Below are 12,162 nucleotides of genomic sequence, written 5' to 3'. Positions count from 1 at the left end.
TGGAAACTTCATGGTACGTTGGTAGTCTAAATACTTCAGTATAATGCTCTGATTTAATCATTCTCAGCCCTGGAACTGGTCATTATATAAACAGAAACTCATTATGTTGATTTTTATATGATCTAATAAAAATATTTCCTCCAGGATTTTAATAAGACTTTCAAATTGTTAGTTCTTGGATATTTTTTAACCGGTGAGTATTCAGTTACCTGTTTTAAGTTAGAATTTTTAGGCAGTAGTGCCCTAAAAATAACAATTGCTACGATTTATTGAGTTTTACTGTGTGCCAACCAAAATGCTAGGTAATTTACATAATAATTTTTATGAAGGTTAAATGAAATAATTTATTAAGTATTTGTTATTTCCGTTTTACAAATGAGGGAACTGAGATTTAATTTAGGGAATTTCAGTAATTACCAAGATCACACAGTAGAAGAGCCAGGATTTGAATTTTGTTTGAAACTAAAGTTTGTGCTCCTAAAACTACTATAGTCACAATACCATATAATTATTTTTGGAAACTTTTGTTGAGAACTAAAACTATCTAGGAATACTATATCCTGGACTTTCATATACCAGCAGTCTTTGGGTTAATATTAGCTGATTGGGAAGAGATCTGTTGTAGATTTTTTTGAAATCTATTTTTAATGAACAATTGTAGTTTATTTTGCTTGAAAGAGTGAACAGAGAGATCTGGAAATGTTAACATTTATTGACATGGAAAGATATTTGTAATACGTGAAGAAGGTAGATTATAAACTGGAGAGTATCAGCCTTTAAAAAATAATCTGTACGTGTAAGCAACAAAGCAAAATGTTAATTCTAGATTGTGGCTGTCACCCTTGGTTACCCTTGGAATCAGTTGTGGAGACATCAGAAAATTATTGTTAAAAGTTTTAAAGTTACTGTAATTTATTCATAAATTAGAATTATTTTATTTTCCTTTGATATGATTGAATCAGATAGTAGAATATTTTACAATTACATTCCAGATATGTGCTACTATACCATTAGAAAGACATTCATGTTTTTAAAAAAAGTCTGTACTAAAACTTTAAAATTATTAAAGACTTTTTTTTATACATTAGACATCTTAATTATAAATAACCACATAAGGCAACTTCCCCTTTTCATAATGCATAATTTCTTTCTTTTTCCATTCTAGGAGCTGCAGCGGACTAAGCAAGAAGTCCTCTCTTTGCGAAGAGAGAATTCTACACTAGATGCTGAATGCCACGAGAAAGAAAAGCATATTAATCAGCTACAAACAAAAGTGGCAGTTTTAGAACAGGAAATCAAGGATAAGGACCAGCTTGTTTTAAGAACAAAAGAAGCATTTGATACAATCCAGGAACAAAAGGTCTACTTTTAAATTTTTCTCAGAAATTTATGATGACATTTATAAGTAAACACAAATACCCTAATTATTCATGTTTTTAAAAAATATATCAGGTGGTTTTAGAAGAAAATGGTGAGAAAAATCAAGTACAACTAGGAAAGCTTGAAGCTACAATAAAATCATTATCTGCAGAACTTCTAAAGGTTTGTTTTAAAGATTTTATAGAATAATATTTCATTAGATTACATAGAAATATACATATGAAGCTCTTTTATAGGCAAATGAAATTATCAAGAAGTTACAGGGGGATCTGAAAACCTTAATGGGTAAGTTGAAATTGAAGAATACAGTTACTATTCAGCAAGAAAAACTCCTGGCTGAGAAGGAGGAAAAATTACAAAAGGAACAAAAGGAATTACAAGATGTTGAACAGTCTCTTCGAATTAAAGAGCAAGAGGTAGTTAATATTTTAAATTTTTGTGTTGTAACTATATTTTTTCATTTATTTTTAAAATTTATGCTTTGTTACATTAACAAATGGCTTTGGCCTTTTTTTTCAACAAAAGAACATGATTCAGTAGATGTTAATAACCTGTTTCAGTTTGGAAAGTTAGTTATCATGATTCAGATACCTTGATTGCTCATAAATGTCTGTGTTTGTATACACACGTAAATATTTTATTACATAATTGAGCTAATTCCTTTATTCTCATTTAATAATATTAGTGGTAACCATTTATTTAGTTAATAATAGATTCTTCAGTGTTTATTTAACCTTTGTTTTGCTTGACTTGTGATGATTGATATATTTCAGGTATGCAAATTACAAGAACAATTAGAAGCTACAGTTAAAAAACTTGAAGAAAGCAAACAACTTCTAAAAAATAATGAAAAATGTAAGTATGTTACATGTTATAATGTAAATGAGGTTTGTAGTTTTATTCTTTTATTTTTTTGAGACACAGTCTCACTCTGTCACCCAGGCTGGAGTGCAGTGGCATGATCTCAGCTCACTGCAGCCTCCACCACTTTGGTTCAAGTTATCCTCTCGCCTCAGCCCCCCAAGTAGCTGGGACTAAGGTGTGCAGCACCACACTCAGCTAATTTTGTGGGGTTTTTTTGCAGAGACAAGGTTTTGTCATGTTGCCCAGGCTAGTCTCAAACTCCTGAGCTCAAGTGATCCACCCGCCTCAGCCTCCCAGATTGCTATGTTTAGGTTTACAGGTGTTAGCCATCGTGCTCAGCTATCGTTTTATTCTTAACGTGAAAATTTTATTTGAATTCATAAAAGTGTAGGTATTATAAATCTAGACATTGTCCAATATATAAGTAATTTCTGCTTTAAATATATGTGTTAATGCCTTTTCTATAAATTTATATCATCTGCCCAGTAAAAGAGTTATCATCTTTATAAAGAAAACCATATCCCATATGTCAGTAACCCACAATTAAAACTGTTGAAAATGTTGACTGTAATTTATTGTTTAAATTCTTCATTACTCCTTTTTTAAATTGCTATGTTTACTTAATAATAACAATATGAATTATTTGAAACCAAAACATAAAATTCTGATTTTAACTAACATTTTCTCAGTTTATACTACAGGGTATCATACATAAGATTGTGAATTTTAAGTAAACTGTAAGATATTCTAGAAGTGAAATCTTTCAAAGAGTTCCTTGACTAGCAGAAATATGTGCTTTGGAGAGTAATAAATAAGGAGTCCTATGTGGCAGCTTCTAAAATAAGAAACTTTAATGACAAAAATGTAGGTGAACCTATATTGCTCTCCTGTGATGTCAGATAGTTATAAAAACTTAAAAAATCTTAATATAATTTTTAAATGTTTAAGATGATTAGAAAAATAAAAACAGTGAAAATTCTTTACCTTGCTTCTTGTTCTTTTATTTAAGTAATCACATGGTTAAATAAAGAACTAAATGAAAATCAGCTAGTGAGAAAGCAAGATGTATTGGGACCTTCTACTACTCCGCCTGCACATTCTAGCAGCAACACAATCAGAAGTGGAATTTCTCCTAACCTGAATGTGGTAAGATTTAAAATAAGATGTGAATGATCTTAGTGAATTTCCTGAAACAAAAATATTTCCAGATTGTTAGAAAGTTTCCATGATTTAAGGTGCTGGTACCAATACACAGTGAAGTCCTACAATTACTAGCACTGAAATTAAGTTGCCCCTGGAGGTGGAACAAAGGCACACTTGCTCTGAACAAAAAGGCCGAGTTTGAAGAGGACACTTCTTTATAAGTCTTGACTGGATATTGAAATCTTTCAGTGCTAACTAAAGCAATACCAAATATACTGGAAAACTTGAGAACACACAATGTAAAACGTTTAGGAGACTTCGAGAAGAGAGAATTCAGGGTTTAGGCTTAAGCATAAACTGAATTCTATCAGAAAAAGAAAAGAAAGTAAAAAAGAAAAAAGTCCTGTTAGCAGGCTTGTCACCTTTAGATTCTACAAGAAACTGGTTATGAGATATAAGCTTTCTAGTTCCCATTACCAGATTTTTTTCTTTTTTGAGACAAGGCCTCGCTCTGTTGCCTAGGCTGGAGTGCACTGGTGAGATCATGGCTCATGGCAGCCTTGACCTCCTGGGCTCAGGCAGTCCTCCCATTTCGGATTCTCAAAGTGCTGGGATTACAGGTGTGAGCCACTGTGCCCAGCCCTGCTTTTTTTTTTCCCCCCCTGAGAAAAAAGACTGGGCACGATGGCTCATGCCTGAAATCCCAGCACTTTGAGTGGGAGGCTGAGGTGGGTGGATCACCTGAGGTCAGGAGTTCAAGACCAGCCTGGGCAACATGATGAAACCCTCTCTCTACTAAAAATACAAAATTCAGCTGGGTGCAGCAGTGCATGCCTATAATCCCAGCTACTCGGGAGACTGAGGCAGGAGAACCACTTGAACCCAGGAGGTAGAGGTTGCCGCGAGCCAAGATCGCACCACTGTACACCAGCCTTGGGCGACAGAGTGAGACTCTGTCTCAAAAAGAAAAAAGAAAAAAAAAAGGGAGAATAAGAAAAGCAGCTTCTTACATTCAGAGGTGGTTTGGTACTGTCTGATAGTTAGGCCTAGGTGCTTCTAGGAGCTTGCCTAGCATCCACACATAGGCTTTGGAGCTCCCCTGTTGAACACAACAATTTCATGGAATATTAACATCAGGCAAGGTTACTCTGTGACTCTGTCAATACAAAAACAAGACTGTTTCATAATCATGCCTGAACACAGACAAAAATATGAACATTGCTAAATCACAAATGTGGTCCATAAGCATCCTCATATCCTGGCTAACGTGAATGGCTGCTGTTGCTTTAATTACAGCTTTGACCTTAATACATTCCTCTTGCCTTATTAGATAGGATTTATTCAGATACCCAGTCATACATTTACCCCCTTTTCCCAGTAGCTTCCAATCCACAGTAATGCTCCACTTAAACTTTTTCTTAAATCACCTGACATGTGCCTAATCCAATAAATAAGTCCCTTTTAAGGGAACTTTAAAAGAAGATACCCATGGTATCACTTTTGGAGATACCCATGTTTCTTCATGGTGTGCAGTTTCCCTTGTTGCAAGGAGCAATAAATCTAGCTTGTATATCTACCCATCGATTCCTGGTGGTCTTTGGCTGCAGGACACTAGCAGAAGGTTTAAACTTCAGATTCCTAATTGAATTTTTAACCTAATCTACTCTGGTAAGTCAGAGTACTGGATATCTAAAGAAAGGGAAAGATTGCTGTTAAATTGGAAAAAGGTGCAGAAAGAAGTGCCTCGGGCTGAATTACAAACTTAAAAAAAAAAATTTTTTTTGACCGGCTTAAAATTTGAATGACTGATGATAGCTGTGTAGAAGGTGTTTTTTTGTGTGCATCCGTTAGTGTGCACAAATGTGTCTCAAGATTTGTGTTACCACTGGCCTCAGTATAAAAATAAACTTTGTTTTCATAACATTGGTTAATGTGTGGTAGCAGTATATTGAAAATTAGTGGCAAAACCAGTTATTGTCTAAGTCCATTTAAGAACACTAATCTTGTTTTTGTGCTGTCTGTCAGAAAATTATTTTTATTTTATCTCTGATTGGCCTATTGATCTCCAGACTCCCCCATTCCCCGCTTTTTTAGGAGACTTAGAGTGAAACAAGTTGGTTCAGAAGCTTGGCTTTAACTTAGTACAAAGGTAGGCCCAGTAGTTTGTTTTATCCAAGCTTGCACAGCTGCTTTGAAAAGCCCTCTAGTTCAAAGTTATCGTAGCCCCATGGTAGGTAATAAAGCAGAGTTTTGTGGTGTGATAAACAAGACTGGCCTCTGAGATAGTGCTTTTAATTATTAATTATTATAATAGATGCTAATGCCACCTGATGAACAAATACTATTTAGAATTAATTTCTCATCTTTAATCGTCTTTATGTTTTTATTTTTAGGTTGATGGTAGACTGACTTACCCAACCTGTGGGATTGGTTATCCTGTCTCCTCTGCATTTGCATTCCAGAATACCTTCCCTCATTCGCTATCTGCCAAAAATACCAGCCACCCTGGTTCAGGAACAAAGGTAGCTAAATTAACTAATACTCGTTCTGGGAAAAAATATAGCAACCTATTAGCATACAAACATTTCACATCTTTTAAAAGTTCATTTATTCTTTGGTCAGTTGTTAAGTAGTAGGTAGTGTATTAGATAAATATATTACTGAATATCTAGTATCTATGTCTATAGGAAATATATGCACTATGTATTTCTTGAGTCACTGTAATGTATAAAATCTTGACATCAATCTGTTTAAACCTCACTTATTTCTACTCAACCTCTCCTTTTTGTTTGTTTTGTGTTGTCCAGGCTGGAGTGCAGTAGTATAATCTCAGCTCACTGCAACCTCTGCCTCCTGGGTTCAATGATTCTTGTGCCTCAGCCTGCTGAGTAGCTGGGATTACAGGCATGCACCACTACACCTGGCTAATTTTTTTGCAATTTTAGTAGAGGTGAGGTTTCACCACGTTCGCCAGGCTGGTCTCGAACTCCTGGCCTCAAGTGATCCACCTGCCTTTGCCTCCCAAAGTGCTGGGATTGCAGGCCTGAGCCACCATGCCTGGCCAGCCTTTCCATTTTTACTGATTCTTCTACTTGTATCTCCTACAGCTCTCAAGCCTGACCAGGATTTCTGACTTCATACTGTTGGAGTCTTAGCTGTGATTTGGAGTCCATTGCTAGAATGTAAAGGTCTGGTAGGGCAGGCTTAAATCAAATTCTAAAATTTAGTTCTGACAACATTATCTCAGATAAGATATGACTAGCAGTCACCCCAACCCTTGATTTATTTGTTAAGGCTTTCTTCTACCTACTTGAGTTCTTTTTCCTAATTGTTGTTGTTATCTTAGATTTATATATTGTTTTTATATGTATTATAATTTTGTTTTCACAATAGTTTAATCCATCCAGATCAGTCACTGCTTTTATTTTCATTGCTAACTTCAGGTCCAGGTTTATTTTTTCTTAAATAATGAGGCAAATAAACATTTATGAAAAAATGTTTTATAAAAGATAAAATTGAGGACTTTGAAACTAGTATTATAAGCTCTATCAAATTAGGTCTGGGCTACTCTAAAAATAAGTTGGCTGTGTTGCTCAGGCATGTGCTCTTTTTAGCCAAAGCCTTATTATCACCAGGAGCTATGGAGAATTCTCAGTGAAATGAGAATTAAGCCTGAGTTTTTATGCCTGAAATACTGTTATGTAAAGGGTACTTAGATGCATATCATTGGCTCTTCTTGCATTGCTTATTAAGGAGAATTAGATGTGTATTCAAAGGAATGCTATTGTTTTACTATCAGTATCAGTATACTCAAGTGTGGTTGCATCTTGGGATCATTTTTTTTTCTTTAGAATTATAAGTGAATTCACAGTTGTTTTTTATTTTAAGAAACTTTCCAGGAATATATATATAATGTCCAAAATGAGGACAAGTGCTACTAGAGACAGTTGCCTACTTGATAGGACTAAGGATGACTTATAAAATAATACTACCATTCTTACAGGTCTTGGGGAATCAGAGGAATCATTATAATAAATATGTTCTTAAATACAGGAGCAAGACTTGCAGTGTTTCCTGTATCAGTGATCTCCATATTCTTTTAATTATGTATTCCTAACAGGGGGAAAAAACCCTAAAATAAACAGAACAATTTGCGCTCTCATCTCGAGTACATTAATGTGTATTTATTTGTGAATTTATGCATATGCTACTGAAATACTATATTGTATGCCGTGTAATTATTGGTTAAGAAAGCGAAATCTGATGTTAGGATTTAAAACCTGCCTCTGTCGATGTGAAGTTGATCAAGCCACTGAAAAACAAACAGCATTCAACTCCTACACTTCAGTTTTCCCACTTATAAAATGGAGTGATAATTTTCTCTACCTTACTGGATTATTAAGTGAATTAATGCATTTGCTTAGAATAGTACCTGATTCATGATAAGTACTCCATAAATGTTATATTATTAATAATAAAATTATTCAAAAATAGAAATTAAAGAATGAGACTAAAAATAGATGTAAATGAAAGTTGTAAGATTTTCTTCTCAGACCTCAATGAATGGTCCTAATTACTGCCTACTTTGTCTTCCCCTACTCAGAGACCCACTAAAGCACCAAACACCACTACTTTGGTGATCATTGATCTAGGTAGTTTTGTGCTAGCAGCTATGTTGATTAAAACATGTACTTTTGAATTGCAGTTTTTAAAAATCACCCTTTTATTTTCGACATTGAACCTGTGATCTTCCTGATGCCTTAAAATGTTACTGTCAAGACGGAATACATTCAAGGAGATGTTTAACTGTGGGAATGTAAAATAACATGAGAAATTTGGCAAGAAACAAAATAATGCTGAAAGAATATGTGAGAATATTTAACAAGATTGTGCTGTTCTGACAAATAGAACGAATACTTGACAATTTTAAAGCAAGATACACAAAACTACTTGTTTTTTCTCTTTCATTTTTGAATACAATGATAGCCAAAGATTCATTCATTGAACAAGTATTTAATGAATGTCTACTATCTGCTGTGGCCAGGCATAGTTTTAGTTGCAGGAGATGACAGCAGTGAACAAGACAAATCCCCTGACCCTATGGTGCTTACATTTTGTGGTGAAACCCCAGTAGATAGTAAATTGTAATGTCTTTCAGACTAAACTGTTTATTCATTCATTCATTTATTTATTTATTTTTGTGACAGAGTCTCACTCTGTCACCAAGGCTGGAGTGCAGTGGCATGATCTTAGCTTACTGCAACCTTCACCTCCCAGGTTCAAGCGATTCTCATGCCTCAGCCTCCTGAGTAGCTGAGATTACAGGTGTGCGCCACCACACCTGGCTAATTTTTGTATTTTTAGTAGAGACAGGGTTTCACCATATTGGTCAGGCTGATCTCTAACTCCTGACCTCAAGTGATCCACCGCCTTGGCCTCCTAAGTGGTGGCATTACAGGCATGAGCCTCTGTGCCCAGCTTGGGTTAAATTCTTGATCTTCAAGGTCAAACTTTCAACAAGGAGATTATGAAGTATGTGAGGGATTTTCCACAATGAGAAAGGGGCCAGATGATTGATTTATCTTTGTTCTTTTAATCTGGTTGAAAGGCTTAGGGAGACAATTCTGTTTACTGTTAAGGACTAAGAAACAAAGTCTGGAAATGCCATACACAATAGTCATGTACTACAAAGTAGTACTGGAGTGGAGAGGAGACACAGTAATACACAGCATTATTTTGAGTGAGCTCCAGTTTTTCATTCTAACCCTTGACCCGAGGAGAAACAGCCGTCCTTTTTCACTGAGTCTTCTACAGAATGGAAATGTGGCTCAGTTTATCAGCTCCCACAGGGCAGGCAGAGCTAGAGACTGTTTTAAGCTGGTTTGGGGAACCCCCATCCCAAGCACAGAGTGGATGCTGAAGGTTGTTCCCGGCATCCACTGGTGGTGACTGATGACTGGTCCTGGGCTCCCTGGGTCCTAGGCATCTCTTGATTCTCAGTGATGAGCTCAGTTGGCCAGTGTGGATCTGTTGACAAATTACTCTGAATTACTCTAAGGTCTCTTTTGGCTTTATTCGCTAGTGTTTGAGTTTCTACAGGAACCTTTACATTTTTATTTTCTCTGAAGGAATCTCTTATCCTCCTGACATTCTATAATGCTTGTTTAGGTGCTAAAATGCTTGTTTTCTCTCAGTGTCATCCAGTACAGATCTCTAACATTTGTGACTGGAGGCTGCCCAAGGCCCTGTTGCCTCCCTTTCTTTGTCTTGATAGTGTTTGGCCCACAGTGGGTATTCAGAGACAGATTTTGTCTACAGATAGCATTATTCAGTTTGATTAACCATCTAATTCACCTAGAGGTTTAAATTAATTTTTCATGTATTTGGTATTAACTGTTTTTAAAAGTAATGTGTAAGTATGGGAAGCTTCCAAAGGTACAAGAGGATATACTATCTAAAAGTGCCTACTGTGATCCCCAGTCCTCTTCTCAGAGAAAAATACTGTTAGGAATTTCTTGTGATATATTCCAGAAATATTCAAAGCATATATAAGACCATATGTATGTGCATGTATAAGTATATATCTTCAGATGTATGAGTGTTTTTATATATAAACATAAATAGTACTTGCCAATTGTTTTGTGCCTTGCTTTTTTCATTTATGGCATTATGGAATAGGTAGCTGCAGTATATCAGAATGTAAGTTTTTATTTCTTTTTAATGACTTCATAGTATTCCAGTATATGGATGTACTATAATTAACTAATACTCTGTTTATGGATGATTAGGTTTTTTTCAATCCAGATGCTCATGCAGTGCTCCAGAAAATATATTTGTACATACATCTTGGTGGCCTGGTACGAATAGATTTATAGGATACATTGTTAGAAGTAACTGTGTCAAAGGCATTTTTGCATATCTGGTGACTAAAATAGTATCTTATTGTGATGTTAATTAACATTTTCTTGGTTAAAGTGAGAAACATCTTTTTATATATTTATAGGTTATGTTTCCTATTCTGTAAAACTCCTGTTTATTCATTTTTTGTTTTTCATTTGTTTGTTTTAGTCATGGAAGTCTCCCTGTGTTGCCCAGGCTGGCTTCGAACTCCTGGGCTCACCTGATCCTCCTGGCTCAGCCTCCTGAGTAGCTGGGACTACAGGCATGCATCCTTGTGCCTGGCTCTTTCTTTTATCCGTTGTTTTGTTTGGGAGGTTTAACATTTATAAAATGGTTTTATAAGTGTTCTTTACATATTCTGGACACAGTTTGCCGTTGTTTTTAATGTGCTGTTTTGTTATTTTTGGTTTGTTTTTATTCTTCATTATACTTCCTTTTTAAAAATTTAAAGGTTATTAAGGTAGAATTTACATACCATGAAATCCTTCCACTTGAAGATTAGTTCAGTAATTTTAGTCAGCTTATAGAGTTGTGAAACTATACCACAGTTCAATAGTAGAACATTTATATTATCCTAAAAGTACCCTACTGCCTGTTTGCATTTTATCCCTACTCCTCCTCCTAGCCCTAGGCAACTACTGATCAGCTGTCACTATAAAATTAGATTTTCTGTATTTCATATGAGTAGAATCATACAACATGTAGTTTTTTTTTTTTTTTTTTTTTTTTTTCTTTTCTTTTTTTTTTTTTCTGAGATAAGATCTCATTCTGTCATCCAGGATGGAGTGCAGTGGCACAGTCATGGTTCATTGCAGCCTCGACCTCCCTGGGCTCAGGTGATCCTCCTATCTTAGCCTCCTGAGTAGCTGGGACTACAGGTGTGTGCTACCATGCCCAAGTACCTTTTTTTGCATTTTTTGTAGAGATGGAGTTTCGCCATGTTGCTCGGGCTGGTTTCGAATTCCTGGGCTCAAGTTATCTGCCTACCTCAGCCTCCCAAAGTGCTGGAATTGTAGGCGTGAGCCACTGTGCCTGGCCATGTCTTTCCTTTTCACTCAGTATACCGTGTTTGATGTTCATCCAGGCTGTAATGTGTATCAGTAGTTCTTTTCTTTTAATTGCTCAGTAGTACTTCATTGCATTGATAGGCCACAATTTGTTCATTCATCAGTTGATGGACATTTGAGTTGTTTTAAGTTTTTGGATATTACAGATTAAGCTGCTGTAAACATATGTGTGCAAGTCTTTGTATTTATTGTGTTTGAGTACCTAGGAATGGAATGACTGGTGGCATATGTTTGATTTTTAAGAAACTACCAAATGTTTCCAAAGTGGTTTTACCATTTACCACCAGCAGTCTGAGAGTTCAGGTTGTTCTACATCCTTCCAACAGTTGGTATAGTCAGTTGTTTAATTTTAGCCATTCTAATACATGCATAGAAGTACCTCATTGTGATTTTATTTATTTATTTTATTTTTTTATTGAGACAGAGTCTTGCACTGTTGCCCAGGCTGGAGTGCAGTGGTGCAATCTCAGCTCACTGTAAACTCCACTTTCAGGGTTCAAGTGATTCTTGTGCCTCAGCCTCCCTAGTAGCTGGGGTTACAGGTGCACAACACCGCGTCCAGCTAATTTTTGTATTTTTTAGTAGAGATAGGGTTTCACCATGTTGACCAGGCTGGTTTTGAACTCCTGACCTCAAGTGATCCCCCACCTCGGCCTCCCAAAGTGCTAGGATTACAGGCATCAGCCACCGCACCTGGCCCCTCATTGTGATTTTAGTTTGCATTTTCCTAAAACCTAATGAAGTTGAGTATCTCTATTCATGTGCTTACTTAACATCAATATATTTACTTTGGTGATATTTCTATTTG

At 35.8% G+C, this 12,162-nt stretch overlaps 1 protein-coding gene across 4 annotated transcripts in view; it reads left to right on the top strand.

Moving 5' to 3' along the window:
• Nucleotides 1-12,162, top strand: part of SASS6 (SAS-6 centriolar assembly protein) — a 49,789-nt gene that overhangs the window by 21,429 nt on the left and 16,198 nt on the right. For all 4 annotated transcript variants that reach the window (XM_010377227.2, XM_010377228.2, XM_030934989.1 and 1 more), the window contains 6 exons: nt 1,166-1,360; nt 1,453-1,542; nt 1,617-1,796; nt 2,154-2,235; nt 3,254-3,390; nt 5,781-5,909. In XM_010377227.2, coding sequence (XP_010375529.2) covers nt 1,166-1,360; nt 1,453-1,542; nt 1,617-1,796; nt 2,154-2,235; nt 3,254-3,390; nt 5,781-5,909 — 813 coding nt within the window. The remainder of the gene's footprint in view (nt 1-1,165; nt 1,361-1,452; nt 1,543-1,616; nt 1,797-2,153; nt 2,236-3,253; nt 3,391-5,780; nt 5,910-12,162) is intronic.

This window comes from Rhinopithecus roxellana, chromosome 8, assembly GCF_007565055.1.
Source record: "Rhinopithecus roxellana isolate Shanxi Qingling chromosome 8, ASM756505v1, whole genome shotgun sequence".
In the NCBI taxonomy this organism is placed as follows: Eukaryota; Metazoa; Chordata; class Mammalia; order Primates; family Cercopithecidae; genus Rhinopithecus; species Rhinopithecus roxellana.
Note: the sequence above shows the minus strand (reverse complement) of the source record. Positions and strands in the feature narration are given on the sequence as shown.